We start from the raw sequence: 20,663 nt of genomic DNA, 5'->3' as shown, positions 1-20,663 counted from the left end.
CTGGAGCCTATTATGGGCTTATAGAGAACGGGTCGTTTTGTGGAGAGGGGAAGTGAAGAAAGGTTAATAATGAGTCAATCGAGTGGAAATGGTGAAACGAAATCAAAACGTCGTGTGTAAGTAAAACAAATACAGAGAAATTGGCGTATCTGTGTACGTCCTTCTGGCTTCCTCCGGAAGTACTTGGCGATACTCACCGGAGACGTTCCGCGGCCTCCTCCTGGTGGCCACCTTGCCCTGCGCCGCCATCTGGAAGGTCCTGGTGATCTCGTCGCCCTGATCCGTGACGCACACGTGCACTCCCTCGCCTTTCCCGCAGCGGGAGCCACCCTCAAACACGAACCTGCCCTCCACCACGCCATAGCGCCTGGAACAGTCGTGCAGATTGCTGTCTGTCTCTCCTGTTACTGACCGGAGGATGAAATTTCGTACACTGATGACATCATACACACAGACACAGGCACACACAAAAAACACACACACAGACTCACATGAAATATGCGTACATACATACACACACATACTCAATTTTGCCTTTTGTCTGGGACACAGGACATCATTGTCCCCGAAATAAATTACAATACGTCCTATCCCTCACCCAAGGGTACCTTCAGTACCGGTCTGGAGGGTTTGCGTGCTCCAGCGAAGTTGAGGGCTATGCCGGCGGTACCGTAGCTACTGGCAGAATAACCCAAGATGGACAGGCCTCAACGGAGGAGCCAGACGAAATGTCTCCCACCTCACCGACGAAAGGGAGGTCTCTATAGGCGTGGTGAAGTCAACCCTCCTAGAGGAGTAAACCCTGACATCAAACCCTGGTCCTCCAAGTTGGGGGTTTGGTCAATGGGCCAGCACCCCATTTTACACAAAAAACTTCTACAAGCTCAAAAATCTATCTAAAGCGGACCCTCTGAAGATAAAAAGGCTTGGCGGAGGGAAACAGGATTACAACAAGATGTTGTTATTAATTAATCTTTGTATTGATAAATCTTGTAATAATAATAATAATACTTCCTATCCCTCAAATTTCAACCCAGAATTTTAGGGAGATTTCCGTATCTTAACAGGGGTTGCTGGAAGGGGAAATCCTGTCCCAAATATTCCCTATTAGTAACTGGTTTCCTAGTTTGATGTTGGTCAAACTTGATGGCCGGTATGACCGTATCTCCTCCACTTTTGCTGCACATTTAAAGGCCTCCGTGTAGAAAGTACTTAGTATCAGTGACACTTTGGAGGTATCGCGTATCGTTTATATCTCATCAAAAGTATCCGAACACCCTTGTGTAACGGATAATTGCCCAATACATGTTACGAAAGGCGAACCCACCATATACAAAGAGACGTAGAACAGTGTGTTGTCAATAAATAAGAAGCAGCAGCATAATGAATCGGTCTGGAGGGCTGACGTTGACAAGTCATTGGATGTCACCAGACTATCATATCCACTAGGAACATTTATGTCCTTATATAGCTCCCCGAGACGACTGTTGGCGAAGCGTTTGTGAAACGAAAAAACGACCGAGAAACTCAGCTAAACCAGGACCAGGTATACGCCAGTACTGACGGAGAGGGCCGTAAAAAAATCAGCAGAAGAAATCACTCGTGAATTCCAAAGAACTATTAGCAGTCCAGCTAAAAAAAAAAAATGGTTCAAATGGCTCTGAGCACTATGGGACTTAACATCTGTGGTCATCAGTCCCCTAGAACTTAGAACTACTTAAACCTAACTAACTTAAGGACATCACCCACATCCATTCCCGAGGCAGGATTCGAACCTGCGACCGTAGCGGTCACTCGGTTCCAGACTGAAGCGCCTAGGACCGCACGGCCACACCGGCCGGCAGTCCAGCTAAAACAATGACCACACCGGCCGGCAGTCCAGCTAAAACAATGACCATGAGTCGAGAGTTAATGGCCGAGCAGCTCCTCATAAGCCACTCCTTTCTATAGTCACTGCTAGTCGACGCTTCTGGTGGTGTAAAGAGCAACGCCAGTGGACAGTGAATGATTAGAAACGAGTGACTTAGATTGATAAATCACACTACCTCTGGGGCAATTCGCGATGGAAGGGTTTGGGTATGGCGAATACCTGAAGACAGTTACTCCCCGTCGCGTGCACGGCCAACATTGAAGTACGAGGGAAGTAGTGTTACGCGTAATCCCCTTATTGCGCAAAATGCGGAAGGATATGAACACATATGTAAGTGTGTGGTGTCTGTGCTTTTGGACGTCGTCGCTGCTGATTCCCCAGAAATCTCCGATGCAACTGATATCGTCAATTCCTTTCCTTCTCCCCCACCCCCCACCCCACCCCCCTCCACCTTCAGTTTAAAAGATATGAAAACATTCTACAGCATCATCTACTGCGTACTGTAGAGTAATACACCCTACCTTAACGCAGTGACCTTAAATCATGGTTTGTAGACAGTCACATTCCTGAAATTCACTGCCTGACCGAATCCTCCGAGCCGGCCGCGGTGGTCTAGTGGTTCTAGGCGCGCAGTCCGGAACCGGGGGGCTGCTACGGTCGCAGGTTCGAATCCTGCCTCGGGCATGGATGTGTGTGATGTCCTTAGGTTAGTTAGGTTTAAGTAGTTCTATGTTCTAGGGGACTGATGACCACAGCAGTTAAGTCCCATAGTGCTCAGAGCCATTTGAACCATTTAAATCCTCCGAGTCCAAATTTTGGAAATTTCTGGTAAGATTTTATGGGACCAAACTGCTGAGGTCGTCGTTCCCAAAGCTTACACATTACTTAGTCTAACTTGAACTAACTTACGCTAAGGACAACACTCACACTCGTGCCCGAGGCAGGACTCGAACCTCCGACGTGTTGAGCTACGCGAACCGTGACAAGGAGCCCGAGACCACGCGGGGACTCCGGGCGGCAACTGAGTCCAATAGAACGCCTTTGGGATGAGTCACTACGTCGACATCCAGGCCCTAGGGTCCATCACTATTACCCACTCTGATTTCATCTCTCACTGGGAGTAGGCTGTCATTCCTCCATGGACATTCACATACCTCATTGAATGTACTCTTAGCAGAGTTGCATACCGTCATAAAGGCGAAGGATGGACACACCCCATATTAATGTCCACTACCAGGTATGTGGATTCTTTTCATCGGATATTAAGGGTAAGATAATGGACGTGATGGTGGAGACAGAAATGTGTAGCCACCTAAGGGATCAATGCGAGGGGAGACCATAGTGTCAATCATAAACTGTCGAGGTTTTGTTTTCTAATGCAGCTATGAGGGTAACCATTTAATGTATTTTATTTCGCTCGAATGCCAAATTGTTCACCTTCATCATTTTATTTATTCGATCTTATCATTCCTAACAACCCATTAGAAGTTGACAAACGATTAATGACAGCTGTGGGCATCACCTCTTTATGTTGAGTATATCTTCTCCATGTCAACGATAGTGTTTAGAGTAAGCTGTTTTTAACAGCATTTTATATAAAGAAATAGACACGTTAATCTTTGTGCAGTCGTAACGTGTAAGTGAATTACTATCGTACGATGAAATACATATTATTGTAGATCTCTGACATGCGCCTGTAGTTACATTACTTGCAATACTGGTTTTGTGACAACTGTAATATTTTCACTCACAAGTACAATAGCAGTGGACGCCACAACTTTATTATTGGCTCTCTTTGTGAAGTATAAATTTTCCTTTTAACATTTAATCAACTTTCGCATTTTCTCAAATGTTTGACCAATTGCCATTTTGTTCCATTTTTAATATCTTTGTGTTTTGGTTTTATGTTTTATTTGGAACCAAATTTTGAAGCAGCCCCCATTCTTTCCTTATTTTACTTTGTAGGAAGAATAATTTGGTTTTTCTTGTTAAAATTTTTCTGTCACGCTGTATGAGTAGGAAGGCGTGACGTCTGTGGCCAAAGGATATGCAACAAACACAAAAATAAAAAACAAACATCTAAAAGATTAGACTAATAAACAAGATATCTACAAGTGATTTTAAAATTTGTAAAAATAAAATTATGGGAGATTTTACATGGAAAAAAAAGTTTTTTCTCGGTTTTTAAATTGAAACAGCTATATGACAAGGTAAAATGAAAATGGTAAGAATACATTTAAAGCATTTAAAACAAGATACAAAACGCTGTGATCTTAAAAATGGAGGAATGATCTGTGGCTAAAAGCAGAAGGTACTTCCCTGGGAGATGGTCTGTTGTTGGAGGGGAAAAGTTAAGTGTTTATTTGCATAGGATAATGTGTGTGTAAGGGTGGAGGGTTGATAGGTAGTGTCGATAGAGAAAGAGTGGATGTTGGTGAGGCCGGAAGAGAGTAAAAGTCGTGGGTGTTGGCAAGACCAAAATGTGATGGGGAAAAAGTGGTACAGAAAGATGGAGAGGAAAAGGAGGAGGAAAACTAAATTCGACTCTACTGGATGCCCGCGCACAGCGGCCTTTGAGCATCCATATTTAAAGAACAATAGCAGTCAGTTACAAAAATCCATAATTTATTGCAGATCTAGATTTCGACTATAACATCGTCATCATCAGTCCTTCACTAGTAGACTCATAAACCTACCAGCATGCCAGGGCATAAATTTCTGAAAAATTGCACTAGTCTTTGCATGGAAGAAACAAAACAATTTTATACTCTGACAAGTTGGTACCTGTATGACTCTTCTGGTGATGAACAGATGATTCTTCGGTATAGTGGAAATATAGATTTTCAATCACTTGCGGATTTTGTCGACTGACTGACGTCCTTTTATAAATCTGAGGAGAAGGGAAAGCTGAGGAAGGCAAGGAAGAGAGAACCATCAGGAGACGGGGTGGGTAGGTTGGAATTATAGTTGGTAGAATGGCTAAATCTGTGGATGGATTTCGTTGTCTTGGACAGACAACCGGTTAAAATTTCTTTGGGAGAAGATGTGATAGTGCAGGTACAGGACTGGGACAATGTGTAGGTAGGGAAGCGGCAAAATACTCAGATTGGAAATTGCAGGGGAGCAAATACGATGACTGGAGTCGAGTTTGCGGGTGGTATATGTTCTACTAAGGTGTTCAGTGAGAGGGAGGAGAAACCGAAAGTTGCCTCATATTGCATGTTTCTTATTTTAATTCAGCTTTCAAACATTTTTACGAGAGCTGTATGCACCTCTATAAAAGAGTCCCTAAGGTTGTGTTATACAGGGATTCAGCTGCCCCGACCGATGTTGTTTCATGCAGCCCTGAATGACAGAGCAATGTTGTTGGCCATTTCGCTCTAGAAAAGTGAAGAATATTATCAAAATGCCACAGAATAACTGGTAATGTATATGAGGATATCTCAGACTTATTGTACAAATTTTCTTTATGAAATTGTTTAGCGTATTAACATGGCGAGTCAAATACTAATCTTTTCATTAGGTTATACACCAGGAAGTTGTTACTTTCATGCTGGTCGTGTTTATATTTCCTGTTAATTTCGTTGTTTTAGATAGTGAAACACACTTCATACAGCAACATTTCAAAACTATTTACGAAAGATTAAGTACTGTAAACGGAATAAACCTACAGTTGTTGTTGTTGTTGTTGTCTTCGGTTCTGAGACTGGTTTGATACAGCTCTCCATGCTACCCTACCCTGTGCAAGCTTCTTCATCTCCCTGTAGTTACTGCAACCCACATCCTTCTGAATCTGCTTAGTGTATTCATCTCTTGGTCTCCCTCAACGATTTGTACCCTCCACGCTGCCCTCCAATGCTATATTTGTGGTCCCTTCATGCCTCTGAACATGTGCTACTAACCGTCCCTTCTTTTTGTCAAGTTGTGGCACATACTCCTCTTCTCCCCAATTCTATTCAATACTTCATCATTAGTTATGTGGTGTACCCATTTAATCTTCAGCCTTCTTCTGTAGCACCACATTTCGAAAGCTTCTATTCTCTTCTTGCCCAAACTATTTATCGTCCATGTTTCGCTTCCATACATGGCTACACTCCATACAAATACTTTCAGAAACGACTTCCTGACACTTAAATCTATACTCAATGTTAACAAATTTCTCTTCTTCAGAAACGCTTTCCTTGCCATTGCCAGTCTACATTATATATCTTCTCTACTTCGACCATCATCAATTATTTTGCTCCCCAATTAGCAAAACTCCTTTACTACTTTAAGTGCCTCATTTCCTGATCTAATTCCCTCAGCATCACCCAACGTAATTCGACTACATTCCATTATCCTCGTTTTGCTTTTGTTGATGTTCATGTTATATCCTCCTTTCAAGACGCTGTCCATTCCGTTCAACTGCTCTTCCAAGTCCTTTGCTGTCTCAGATAGAATTGCAATGTCATCGGTGAACCTCAAAGTTTTTATTTCTTCTCCATGGATTTTAATACCTACTCCGAATTTTTCTTTTGTTTCCTTTACTGCTTGCTCAACATACAGGATGAATAACATCGGGGAGAGGCTACAACCCTATCTCACTCCCTTCCCAACCACTACTTCCCTTTCATGCCCCTCGACTCTTATAACTGCCGTCTGGTTTCTGTACAAATTGTAAATAGCCTTTCGCTCCCTGTATTTTACCCCTGCCACCTTTAGAATTTGAAAGAGAGTATTCCAGTCAACATTGTCAAAAGCTTTCTCTGAGTCTACAAATGCTAGAAACGTAGGTTTGGCTTTCCTTAATCTTTCTTCTAAGATAAGGCGTAAGATCAGTATTGCCTCGTGTGTTTCAACATGTCTACGGAATCCAACTGATCTTCCCCGAGGTTGGCTTCTACTAGTTTTTCCATTCGTCTGTAAAGAACTCGCGTTAGTATTTTGCAGTTGTGACTTATTAAACTGATAGTTCGGTAATTTTCATATCTATCAACACCTGCTTTCTTTGGGATTGGAATTATTATATTCTTCTTGAAGTCTCAGGGTATTTCGTCTGTCTCATTATCTTGCTCACATGATGATAGAGTTTTGTCAGGACTGGCTCTCCCAAGACCATCAGTAGTTGTAATGGAATGTTGTCTACTCCCGGGGCCTTGTTTCGACTCTGGTCTTTCAGTGCTCTGTCAAACTCTTCACGTAGTATCGTATCTCCCATTTCATCTTCATCTACATCCTCTTCCATTTCCATAATATTGTCCTCAAGTACATCGCCCTTGTATAGACCCTTTACACACACATTCCACCTTTCTGCTTTCCCTTCTTCGCTTAGAACTGGGTTTCCATCTAAAGCTCTTGATATTCATACAAGTGATTCTCTTTTCTCAGAAGGTCTCTTTAATTTTCCTGTAGGCAGTATCTATCTTACTCCTAGTGAGATATACTAAACCTGTAAGACTAACCCGCTAATTACACAAGGAAAAATTAGAGACACTCGCATTATTACGATAGTAAGTTACATTTTGGTCCAAAAATACAGTGTAACGCACGGCCAACCCGCACTTTTATGTGTTACAGTATAATTTCACTTTCCAACAGACGCTAGGAACTGTGAGTGGGAATTTATATGGATTATGTGGTTGTCGTCAGTCTGGAAACCATTTGTGACACAAACATAGTGCCGGTTGCACAAAATGACGTCGATAGATGCAGCTGAATCGTCCTGTATAATGTTTACTGAAGTATGGCAACACAAAAGTAAAAATAGAGATTTGTATCGAATGCATATTGTGCTCCAGCTTCTCACACTTCTATTACAGTACAGTGTGGTAATGATGTGATACAAGTGCCAGTTAGTAACTTGTGTATAATTTATCTTTCACTTGTGAGTTTGTAATTGACAGTTCACACTTGTGCGTGGTATAGTCAAGTACCACTATATGTAGTACAATATACTGATTACGTGTATGTATATGTCTTCTCTATTTGTACATTTTATTTTTCCCTTATGAAGTGTCATACAAAGATTATTTTTGGTAACACGGCAAGTAGATGTATTTCATGATTATTACTTTTTTCCCTTATTATAGATCCGATGGAGGCAATCTTCCGACAGCCGTAATCAGTCAGAAAAACCAATGATCCATAAACAATTATATCAGTATATCTTGTTCGCTGGTCTCTATAAAGACTTCCTTTCTTCCGGCAAGTGCCGTCGTTAAACCCCTCTTTAAGAAAGATAATAAGAGAGATGTCAATAACTACTGACCTATTTAACTGACGACATTTTTTAGAAGGTGATGTTTTCTAGAATAGTACCTCACCTTAGCAACAACAGTATCCTTAGCAAATCACAGTTTGGGTCTCAGAAGGTTGTTCTACTGAGAATGCCAATTGCACTTTCACTCGCCATATTTTACAAGCAATAAATAATAAAACAGCATCGGATGGTATTTTCTGTGACCTCTCTAAGGCATTTGACTGTGTGAATCACAGTATTATCCTAGACAAATAAACGTTTTATGGGATTGATGGTACAACCTACCAATGGATAATCTCATAATTAAACAAAAGAATGAAGGAAACTGTACTTACTGTTCAAGCAATATACTACTGAGACATATTCTTGACTGAGGAGAAATCAAGTATGGGGTTTCCTGAAGTTCAATCATAGGTTCAATTTTGTTTCTGATATATGCAAACGATCTTCCATTTAATATACAATAACCAGAATTATCAAGCAATATACTGCAGAGACATATTCTTGACTGAGGAGAAATCAAGTATGGGGTTTCCTGAAGTTCAATCATAGGTTCAATTTTGTTTCTGATATATGCAAACGATCTTCCATTTAATATACAATAACCAGAATTAGTTCTTTTTGCAGATGTTATTAGTATTATAATGAATGGAAGCATACATACAAAAACAGAAGAAGTGGTAAACAAAATTCTTAAAAGAATCATTGATTTTCTGAGAATGGTCTCATGCTCAATTGTGAAAAAGCACAACATATTCAGTTCTGCACGTCTAGAGACACTACACCAACAATAAATGTAACACATGCTGAAGAAATACAAACAGGGTGTAAACTTTAAATTCTTAGCGATGGAAAAGAATGGCTCTGAGCACTATGGGACTTAACTTCTGAGGTCATCAGTCCCCTAGAACTTAGAACTACTTAAACCTAACTAACCTAAGGACATCACACACATCCATGCCCGAGGCAGCATTCGAACCTGCGACCATAGCGGTCCCGCGGTTCCAGACTGTAGCGCCTAGAACTGCTCGGTCATCCCGGCCGGCTTAGGGATGGATATTGATAAGAATTTAAATTGAAAAAACACATTTTGGAGCTCGTAAAAGAACTTAGTTCAGCAAACATTTGCACTTCGAATCATTCCAAATCAAAGGGAGCGACAAATCAGTAAGTTGTATTTTGCATATTTTCATAGAGTAACATCATATTGAATAATATTCTGGGGTACCTCATCTTTAAGAAAAAGTCTTCATTGCGCAAAAACATACTGTAAGAATAATATGTGGTGCTCATCTATGGCCATATTGTCGACATCTGTTTCAGGTGTTGGGCATTCTGACTACTGCTTAACAGTTTATTTATTCCCCCATGAAGCCTCTTGTCTTTAGCACAAAAATTGGTGCACATTGATGCAATAAAAATTTTTATCACTTCTCTGTCTTAGAGACAGCAAAATAAAATTTGAAAAGAAACTGAGAAAGTTTTTCCTTGACAACTCCTTCCACTCAGTACAAGAATTTCTAGTACTGTAATACGTAAAAGGTTGTGGGTAGGAATTTCTAACTCACATACATATTGTTTTTTTCTTTTTGTAATAAAATGCAAAATGATCCATGGAGCATGTAACCAGCTAAAACTAAACTAAAACTTAATCCTAAATTACCTAAATTATCCTTACAGAGCATTTCTGTGCAATTAATAGTCTGTGTCTGACTGTGGAATAGCCCCAGAGAGTTACTGAATAACATGTGAGCCTCACCTGAGCTGGCTGATGTCCCAGAAGCCAAGTAGCCTCGGAGGAACGCCAGAAGTGAGGCAGAAGCGCTGCTCCTGGACGTGAAGGCGCGCGGGTCCAGCGGCGATCTTGGCTCGTGGAGGCGCCGACGACATCTGGATGAGGAACTGCACGTCTGTGGGACAGAGGGCACTTTACATTAGCGCAAATCATGAGCCGATAAACGTGGCTACAAGACGATGCGGAAGTCTACGAGACTCGAGTGTACCCAAAGCGTCACGTACTACCAACTTATTCTCATCTGATAACCCTTAGGGAGTGGAATACATGGTGTCTTGAAAAGACAGTATAAAACAAACATCAACAAAAATGAAAAGAAGGCAATGAACGCAATCGAATTAAATCTTGGATCTTGAGATCATCAGGTGAAATTAGATTAGGTAAAGAGACGCGAATAGTGTTCGATAAGTTTGAGTAACCAAATAACTGATGACAGACAAAGTGAGATGGACATAAAACGCAGATTGGCTATAGCAAGAAAATCAGTTCTGATTCAGAGACATCTGCTTACAGTGAATATAAATTTAAGTCTCATAAGGACATAGAGTATAGATTTAAGTCTCAGGAAGTCGTTTCTGAAAGTATTTGTATGGAGTGGAGCCATGTATGGAAGTGAAACATGGACGATAAATAGTTTGGACAAGAAGAGAATAGAAGCTTTCGAAATGTGGTGCTACAGAAGAATGCTCAAGATTAGATGGGTAGATCACATAACTAATGAGGAGGTATTGAATAGGATTGGGGAGAAGAGAAGTTTGTGGCATAACTTGATAAGAAGAAGGGATCGGTTGGTAGGACATGCTCTGAGGCATCAAGGGATCACCAATTTAGCTTTTGAGGGCAGCGTGGAGAATAAAAATCGCAGAGAGAGACCAAGAGATGAATACACTAAGCAGATTCAGAAGGATGTAGGTTGCAGTAGGTACTGGGAGATGAAGAAGCTTGCCCAGGATAGAGTAGCATGGAGAGCTGCATCAAATCAGTTTTAAGACTGACGGCCACAACAACAACAAGGACAGAAACTGAAGTAATGAATTAAAATTTGTGCCAGTGCCTGGATCTCCAGCTTACTTGGTAGATGCGTTAACCACTACACCACCATGGCAGTGAGGGCACCACAGATGTGCAGAGTACTCTAATCCAGTATCCTCCACAATGCAAACTTCAATTCACACCTTCAGCCCATTTTCTCCTTCTTCAATTGCCAATGTTACCGAGGGTCTCCAATAATGGATAAGCACCACAGATTTTTGTGTAATGGGGAAATCTTGTCTGTACATGAGGCGCAGGCGATCTATTGAGCTGATGGTATCACTTTTCCTGGAAACTTTTTAATGACCGAAATAGAGGAAAATGGACTGAAGGAGTGAACTTCATGTGAGGGAGGACAATAGGCTATGGTCGTCCACGCAGCTCTGACAGCCACAATGCCTAATAAGCAGGAAAAGTGGGTTCAAGTTCTGGCCTTGGCACAAATTTTAATTCATTACCTCAGCTTCTGTCCGTTTCGAAGATGAAGTTAAGACTCGTATGTTACTAGGAGAGTAAATGCCATAAATTTAAATGTTAGGAATTCGTTTGTGAACTTATTTGTCTGCGGATTAGCCTTGTATGGAGGTGAAACGTGGACGATAGTGTGGCATGAAGACAAAAGTAGCTTTTGAAATGTGATGCTACAGGAGAGCGCTGGTTATTAGATGGGTAGATTGAACAATCAACGAAAGAAATTTAATCACAAGTTAAGTAAAAGAACGGATCGGTTGATAGGACTCATTCTGAGACACAAACCTAAAGACAACTATTCACAGTGGGAAGTTTGGTGGGTAAAGGTTGTAGAGTGACACACATGAATGCACTAAACAGGTTCAAATGAATGTATGTTTCAGTAATTATTCAGAGATGAAGCGGCTTGCACGAGATAGATCAGTGTGTAAAGCTGCATCAAACCAGCCTTTGGACTGAAAATCACAACAAACAACCACATTATAATAATAATAGGACTATTCTGATGAGGATGCCGAAACAGGATGACATGTCCCAGAATCACCAGACTCTTTCGCTTTATGAATGTTATTAGCATTCATGCTGCTGCTTCGTGGGAGTAGTAATGGTTCCTGGTGATAATATCAGTAACTGTAGGTCACAGCCCTGCATAACAGTGTTTTCAATAATACTTCTAGTGGTACACTTCTCAGGGAATATTTTTCATGCAGGTGCGGAAAATAAGCTACTAAATAATCGTCGAAATTTTCAGTGAAAAATCTTTAGCTGTCTTTTATTTTGGATAGAGCCACTAGTTTGGATTATAGAGCATAATATTCCTACTATTTAAATCTGCAAATCTTGAAAATGCTCTACGGCCGAAACTAGTAAGACTGCGCAGTATAAAAGACAGCTAAATGTTTTCACCATGAATTTCTACAAAAAATTTTCGGTAATCCGTTTGTCAAAACACGTACTAGAGTGATTAGGTATTCTGTTGCAATACAAACTTTCTCTTGATCTAGCATTGTGTATTTACACTGAGGAGCCAAAGAAACTGGTACACCTGCCTCAGATCGTATAGGGACCCCGAGAACACGCAGAAATGCCGCAACATGACGTAGCGTGGAGTCGACTAATGTCTGAAGTAGTGCTGGAGGGAATTGACACTATGAATCCTGCAGGGCTGACCATAAATCCGTATGAGTACGAGGGGATGGTGATCTCTTCTGAATAGCGCGTCGCAAGGTATCCCAGGTATGCTCAATAATTTTCATGTCTGGGAAGTTTGGTAGCCAGAGGAAGTGTTTAAACTCAGAAGAGTATTTCTGGAGCTGCTCTGTAGCAGTTATGGACGTGCGAAGGGTGTCCCGTTTCCCTGCCGGAATTGCCCATGTCCGGCGGAATGCACAATGGACGTGAATCGATGCAGGTGATCAGACAAGATGCTTACGTACGTGTCACCTGTCAGAGTCGTATCTAGATGTATCATGGATCCCGTATTACTCCAAACGCCCCACACCATTACATGGCCTCCACAAGCCTGAACAGCCCCCGCTGATATGCAAGTCCATGGATTCATGAGGCTCTCTCCATACCCGTACACATCCATCCGCTCGATACAATTTGAAACGAGACTCGTCCGACCAGGCAACATGTTTCCAGACAACAACAGACCACTGTCGGTGTTGATGGGCCCAGGAGAGACGTAAAGCTTTGTGCTGAGTAGTCATTAAACGTACACGAGTGGGGCTTCGGCTCCGAAAGCCTATACCGATGATGATTCGTTGAATGGTTCGTACTGAAGGCCCAGCACTGAAATCTGCAGCAATTTGCGGAAGGGTTGCACGTCTGTCAGGTTGCATGATTCTCTTCAGTCGTCGTTCGTCCCGTTATTGCAGGACTTTTTTCTGGCCGCAGCAATGTCGGAAATATGATGTTTTCCCGAATTCCAGACATTCAGGGTTTACTCGTGAAATTGTGAAACGGAAAAATCCCCACTTAATCGCTACCTCGGAGATGCTGTCCCCCACTGCTTGTGCGCCGACTATTACACGACGCTCAGATCACTTAAATCTTGATAAGTTGTCATTGTAGGAGGAGTAACAGGTCTAATAACTGCGCCAGACACTTAGTGTGTCGGGTCGCGAGAGCGAGAGTTGAGTCAAACAGTGTGTGTTGTAGGTTCCCGCGAGGCGGGCAGAGCTGAGCAGAAGCCAGCAATTGATAGAAATTACCGACAAAGGGAGTGGCCATCGCCGCGGTTCAACCCCTTTGTGTTAGTATTATACGGGAAGGTGATAAAGTATAATGACGAGAGTGATCAGTGATATTTATGTGCCGATATTTGAGATTCCGCGTCTACCGCGCCGGCATTATTTGGATTGCAGTGTTGGATTGCAGTGATTGGATTGCAGTGATTGTATTTAGCGTGTGACGATAATGAATAAGGAAGAAGCCTGTGCTGAGATTAGCCGTAATTAGAAGTGTATGACGAAGGCAGTGGCTGTCTCCTTCTTCTTGTGTTTTTTGAGACGAATATAGATCTTGATTAGTGAAGCTGTGTTGGCGTTATTCTTGTCACCAAACATTTCATTATTACAGCATTGAGAAGGACAGAATGGAACGTAACAACTCCGTAGCAGTCCATTCCGATTGCCAGCCCCATTAGGTACACGGTCACATTAATTAATTATTATCTGGGCTGCTATCAGATCCCGATCGAGCGGGAATGTAAAAAAAATTTAAAGGGAGTGTTACAATGTCTGTATTTGAATATGCGTGCCTATACCAGTTTCTTTGACGTTTCAGTGTACACGGCAATATAATTGAAACTCCTAATCCTATGTGTTACAAAGTGCTGCCTTCTACAACGGTAGAATCAGTCAAAAATTGAGTGAAATAACACGCTGTGCTGATGTGCCAACCCCACCTGGGAAATGGTGGTAAAAGGAATCAGTCTTTTCTGGGCTGCTGGAGAGAGCAAGAAGTGTACTTTATTTATTTTTGGAACTTGGGAGCTTGCAGGGAACTAACATTTTTGGCCTGGCAGAGCACTGTTGCATTTCTATGCCTAAACCCATTCGATAAAGGTTACACTAAATGAGCGTCACACCTGTACCTTTCAATAGCATTATGTCTTATATGACGACGAGCTCAAGAATTTTTCCGCGAAACCTCGCTGGCCGACAGTACGCCTGCCATCTACAACAGTCGATACCAACGGCTGTTAGAACTACAGCCAATGAAATTACAAAGCATGTAACCATGCAACGTGTCACATTCACTAGTTCCACTGCAAAGCTATGAAATTTACCTAGGGATAAAATTACGGCGCTAATACTTACAGGTCTTGTGAAATTAAGTTATATTAAAAAGGGACGTACTTATTATTTGTAGGAGAATTACCTTCATGTATTTTCTACAATGAGATGTTTCAGATGCTAATTATATTTAAATAATAAAATATTTTCGAAGTGTGCTAGCGACAATGGAAGTGAAGAGACATGTGTATGCTAACTTACCTTCTCCTAAGTTGCTGGATATCTTCACCTGCCATTGCATTAACCTCTCTCTTGTATCGAACGCCAGAATTACAGTTACGTCTTGACAAATTATTGCTATCGTATTCGATTCTTTGTCTAAAGTGAACCCTGAAAAAAAGAACGATATATTATCAGATCCTCACACATTACTGGCTCGTGAATAACATTAAATATTCTAATTTAAGGCACAGAAGAAGAAGGCGGAAATGTCTGCAAATCATCAAACATTCTACAATGAATATAATACTTCAAAAATCGTCTTTACGTTTTCTTATTGCGCCTATTCATACAAATTTTGTAGACTGTATCATACTTAAGACCGGTAAATTTATATTTATCTAACATAGATCTCTGATCATTCGGAACAAGTATATGTTGACAAATCTGGTCAAATATATAATAAATAATTAGTAATCAGAGAGATTCGGATATCCTAGTCAGTTTCATAATTCTGAGCATTCGAGCTCCTTAAAGATATTATTCTTTCATTGACTAAAAGAAAATTTTGTACTACAAACATACGTATAATACAAATACGCAATATATATAGGGCTAAACGTCTGTAACATGGTCGTAAGCTACACTCTATTAAGGTCAGAAATTTCAAATAATTGCAATATCAGGTAATTGGCTACATAATGATAATTGCTTTATCATCATATGTAGTCATGAGAAGACTACAGTGGAATACAGTCAAGGAATTTGGAGAGCTGATGAAATTTCCCAGGTATAGAAGAATTACAAACCATAAACGCACAGAATAATAAATGATTTATAGTTTTTTTTTTCAAAATAAAAGGCGGAAATAAGGGGCAACTTCGAAGAGAGGTACATCTTGCAAACTTTGTTCATAAGACTGTAATATTTTGTTAAACAACCTGTTTGATACGTGTATCGAACAAGTAGTGAGTCAAGTGAAAATATGAAGGGATAAGGTCTAGAAATCTTGAGATCAAGAAGGTGAAGTCTGATGCAAGCGAAGAGAATCTGTAACATACTTAATTTAATGAACAAATTGTTCACAACAAAGACTAATAAATAAAAGTAATAAGGAATACCATGCACGATATTAGCAGTGACAGAACGATAATGCAGGAGAAATGAAGTAATTTGGCTGAGTGCAAAGAAAATTTACACTACACCTTATATGAAAATATGCCTATGCGACTGGAAAAACGCTTATTTACAATTTTAGAAAACAGATTTTGTTACGATATGAGTTTCAAGATAGTCACTATTAATTTCGGTGTAGTTTTAGTGCACGTATGTAACATGAGGCGGTAAGTGTTTCGGTAAAAACTAAGTAAAATAAACTAACAGTACGTCGTCTGTATCTGTAAATATTTACCTTTGTCTTCAAGCCCTAGTAAACTGTGAATTTTATAGAATTCTATAAACCAAAATTCATGTTACAGTCATTGTGGAGTACGTTACTATCAAAGTAGACAGGTAAAAAGAACAGGATTAATAGCAGCAGCGGCACTTTTAGTTAGTGGTATCATTCAGAGATCGCTGAGAAAAGAACATTGTTGCACTCTGGGAGAAGGAGAGGCGGAGGAGATGGAATTCTAAAACTTGCCAGCATATCATGCTTGTGTAAGGATCACAATGAGGACGGCTATGAAAATGTGTGGAGCTAATACAGAAATAAGCAGAACTACTATTTAAAAATTATTCATGTTATTATTATTACAGCTGAATGTTGATGTTACTTTTATTCTGAATAATCCTGAAACTTAGTTCATTTCCTTATCAAATATTTACTGAAAATGATTCATACCCCAAAGACAATCCCGTTATTGGAAAAGAATGTTGACCACTAAACGTTTATATGAAGGACAAAAAAACTGAATTCGTAAATAAATCAAAATTACCCCAGTTCCATCTAAGGTAGGACCGTAGAGCACATTCTAGGTATGAAGATGACGTAATTCCTTGAGGAGGAATAGCATTTCTCTAAGAGTCAGCTCCATTTAAGGTTACTTCGCTGATGTTAAATACTACATTGTGCACATAGGAAAATCTACTATGTAGTAACTTCCATTTTTACATAAATACGAAAGGAGGCCACACTTAAAGCACTGTTGATTTCGAGATAAGTTGCAATAACACACATTATCCTCAACAAAATATAACTAACTGCAAAAATTTCTACTGACAGGATACGGTGCATTGAAGAGAGTACTAGAACAAGGAGGGCATCACCCTACTATCCTTTGTTGCCAGATGTATCCAAGATGGCGGTGATGACTTCATCCTAGATGGCGGTCTGTAGACTTGTCATCAGTGCACGACATCATCCAAGATGGCGATTGAGACGTCAGCTGATGACATGAGTACCATTATCGAACATGGCGCCTTTTGGTAGGAAAGTGCCACACCACCCTTGTGGGAAATTAGAATTTCGGCGTGAAATTAAATTATGTGCTTCTAGGTGTTCATGCAGTCCCCTGTCCCCCCCCCCCTTTCCGAATTCTTTTATTGATGACGCGACATCCTTTTGGAAAATGGGTGGAAATTACGAATATTGCTCTAAAAGCTTACTTCTGCAGCTGAGGGGAGTTAGTATGGTGTGGCCCCCACTTGAGTCCGCTCTTGATGTCATTCAGTTCGAATATTATTTGTTTAAATACGCCTAGCTTTGTTTAAATTTGTTTAGATTTGTTGATTTTTTTCACATTTACACTCCTGGAAATGGAAAAAAGAACACATTGACACCGGTGTGTCAGACCCACCATACTTGCTCCGGACACTGCGAGAGGGCTGTACAAGCAATGATCACACGCACGGCACAGCGGACACATCAGGAACCGCGGTGTTGGCCGTCGAATGGCGCTAGCTGCGCAGCATTTGTGCACCGCCGCCGTCAGTGTCAGCCAGTTTGCCGTGCCATACGGAGCTCCATCGCAGTCTTTAACACTGGTAGCATGCCGCGACAGCGTGGACGTGAACCGTATGTGCAGTTGACGGACTTTGAGCGAGGGCGTATAGTGGGCATGCGGGAGGCCGGGTGGACATACCGCCGAATTGCTCAACACGTGGGGCGTGAGGTCTCCACAGTACATCGATGTTGTCGCCAGTGGTCGGCGGAAGGTCCACGTGCCCGTCGACCTGGGACCGGACCGCAGCGACGCACGGATGCACGCCAAGACCGTAGGATCCTACGCAGTGCCGTAGGGGACCGCACCGCCACTTCCCAGCAAATTAGGGACACTGTTGCTCCTGGGGTATCGGCGAGGACCATTCGCAACCGTCTCCATGAAGCTGGGCTACGGTCCCGCACACCGTTAGGCCGTCTTCCGCTCACGCCCCAACATCGTGCAGCCCGCCTCCAGTGGTGTCACGACAGGCGTGAATGGAGGGACGAATGGAGACGTGTCGTCTTCAGCGATGAGAGTCGCTTCTGTCTTGGTGCCAATGATGGTCGTATGCGTGTTTGGCACCGTGCAGGTGAGCGCCACAATCAGGACTGCATACGACCGAGGCACACACGGCCAACACCCGGCATCATGGTGTGGGGAGCGATCTCCTACACTGGCCGTACACCACTGGTGATCGTCGAGGGGACACTGAATAGTGCACGGTACATCCAAACCGTCATCGAACCCATCGTTCTACCATTCCTAGACCGGCAAGGGAACTTGCTGTTCCAACAGGACAATGCACGTCCGCATGTATCCCGTGCCACCCAACGTGCTCTAGAAGGTGTAAGTCAACTACCCTGGCCAGCAAGATCTCCGGATCTGTCCCCCATTGAGCATGTTTGGGACTGGATTAAGCGTCGTCTCACGCGGTCTGCACGTCCAGCACGAACGCTGGTCCAACTGAGGCGCCAGGTGGAAATGGCATGGCAAGCCGTTCCACAGGACTACATCCAGCATCTCTACGATCGTCTCCATGGGAGAATAGCAGCCTGCATTGCTGCGAAAGGTGGATATACACTGTACTAGTGCCGACATTGTGCATGCTCTGTTGCCTGTGTCTATGTGCCTGTGGTTCTGTCAGTGTGATCATGTGATGTATCTGACCCCAGGAATGTGTCAATAAAGTTTCCCCTTCCTGGGACAATGAATTCACGGTGTTCTTATTTCAATTTCCAGGAGTGTATTATCTACCTACAGCAGTAGCGGCTTAGTGTGGTGGTAACGCCACAAGAGTCTGAGATATCAGTACTTGCTATGCTGTCAGTGCAGAAGGAGCAGATGTTCAATTAGCGTGATGTCAGTGCCACATGGTGGGAGTTTTAATAACTGTATTATATGCACTCATTCAGCAGAGGAGTGCATCCACAGCTCACTGCACGAAGAATGGAAGTGATCATTAATGCTTGAACATATGAGGAGGAAGATTACAGTCCTGCAAATTAATGCTTTGCATTGAGATGCATTCATATTGCATTACACAACGCATGGAAACATCTGTCTCAGCTCCCACACCACAGGGACAACTGCCACCAATCCAGCAGGCTAAAGAACTGAGTTAGTTCGCGAGTTTACCGAGATAGATCACGTGATCGTGCAGTTAAGTCAATAGGAGCAAGGTATCATGATGACGTCGTGTGTTTTCCCAGGAGCACATGTGCCCCAGCCTACCCTATAGGCGAGTTTTAAATTTTGGTGGGAATTTCGAATTTTTTAGCGAATGTCTTTGTCCCAGGGTTGTGCTGATATGCCAAACACACCTGGGAATAGGTGAGAACAGGAATCAGCCTGTTATGGGCTGCTGCAGAGAGCAAGTAGTGTACTTTATTTATTTTTGGAACAATTTATTTAGGGATAGATTTCACATGGTTTATGTAATACACTGATATGAAACGCTCACCCTGATGCGCTTGGGGTCACAATATACAGTTTACAGACCTGGAAACTATTCGCAAATAATGTAGTACACTAATGTGCAGAGACGCCAAACAATTCGTAAATTACTGAAATAATCCACTAGACAGCATACAGACATGCAAACTACTCATAGATCACCGACATAATGCATGTGTAGCGATATACAAACACGCTCACTGAAATAACCCACTACACAGCATACAGACATGCAAACTACTCACAGATCACCGAAATAATGGATGTGTAACGATATACGAACATGCTCACAAAACAAAAACACCCAAAAATATTGCAGTGCACAAAACGCAAAGAGCACGTAAAAGAACGCAACATATCAACCACTCGAACTCTGACTCTACTGGATGGAAAGTTCTAGTGCAACCCCTAACACAAGGAAACTGTCTAGATGCGAGGGAGGAGGGTTAGGTAAGTGTCCTTTATTTATTTTGGGCGGGATCTGACGCAAATACCGATCCTAATTACGTAATTAATCACAATGTTCAGTCATAACTACACAACTATGTGCAAAGTGCTGCACAAGGGCAGCATAAAATCGCAATATTGCTCAAAAAACTGACAATACCATACTACTGGTGTTAACCTGCTGGGAAAAAATACTTTGGGACAAAAATTTCGCAGTACCACTTCAAACTAACGCAAATATAGATCATAATTATGTAATTAATCACAATGATTGGTCCTAATTACGCAACTATATGCATAGTACTGCACAGGGATGGTCTAAAATTTCAATATAGCTCAAAAACGTACGATACCATGCAACTGGTGTTATCCAGGTGGGAAAAAATTTCGCAACACCACTTCAGACTGACGCAAATATAGATCATAATTACGTAATTAATCATAAAGCTTGGTTATAATTACACAACTATAT

At 41.7% G+C, this 20,663-nt stretch overlaps 1 protein-coding gene across 1 annotated transcript in view; it reads right to left on the bottom strand.

The window, feature by feature from the left end:
* Positions 1-20,663, bottom strand: part of LOC126151430 (uncharacterized) — a 428,037-nt gene that overhangs the window by 163,474 nt on the left and 243,900 nt on the right. The window contains exons 4-6 of the mRNA XM_049915941.1: positions 14,910-15,038; positions 9,868-10,018; positions 198-367 (exon numbers count right to left, since the gene is read on the bottom strand). Coding sequence (XP_049771898.1) covers positions 198-367; positions 9,868-10,018; positions 14,910-15,038 — 450 coding nt within the window. The remainder of the gene's footprint in view (positions 1-197; positions 368-9,867; positions 10,019-14,909; positions 15,039-20,663) is intronic.

The sequence above is a fragment of the Schistocerca cancellata genome, chromosome 2 (genome assembly GCF_023864275.1).
Source record: "Schistocerca cancellata isolate TAMUIC-IGC-003103 chromosome 2, iqSchCanc2.1, whole genome shotgun sequence".
Classification (NCBI taxonomy): domain Eukaryota; kingdom Metazoa; phylum Arthropoda; class Insecta; order Orthoptera; family Acrididae; genus Schistocerca; species Schistocerca cancellata.
The sequence above is the reverse complement of the archived record's forward strand: the minus strand, read 5'-3'. Positions and strand labels throughout refer to the sequence as shown.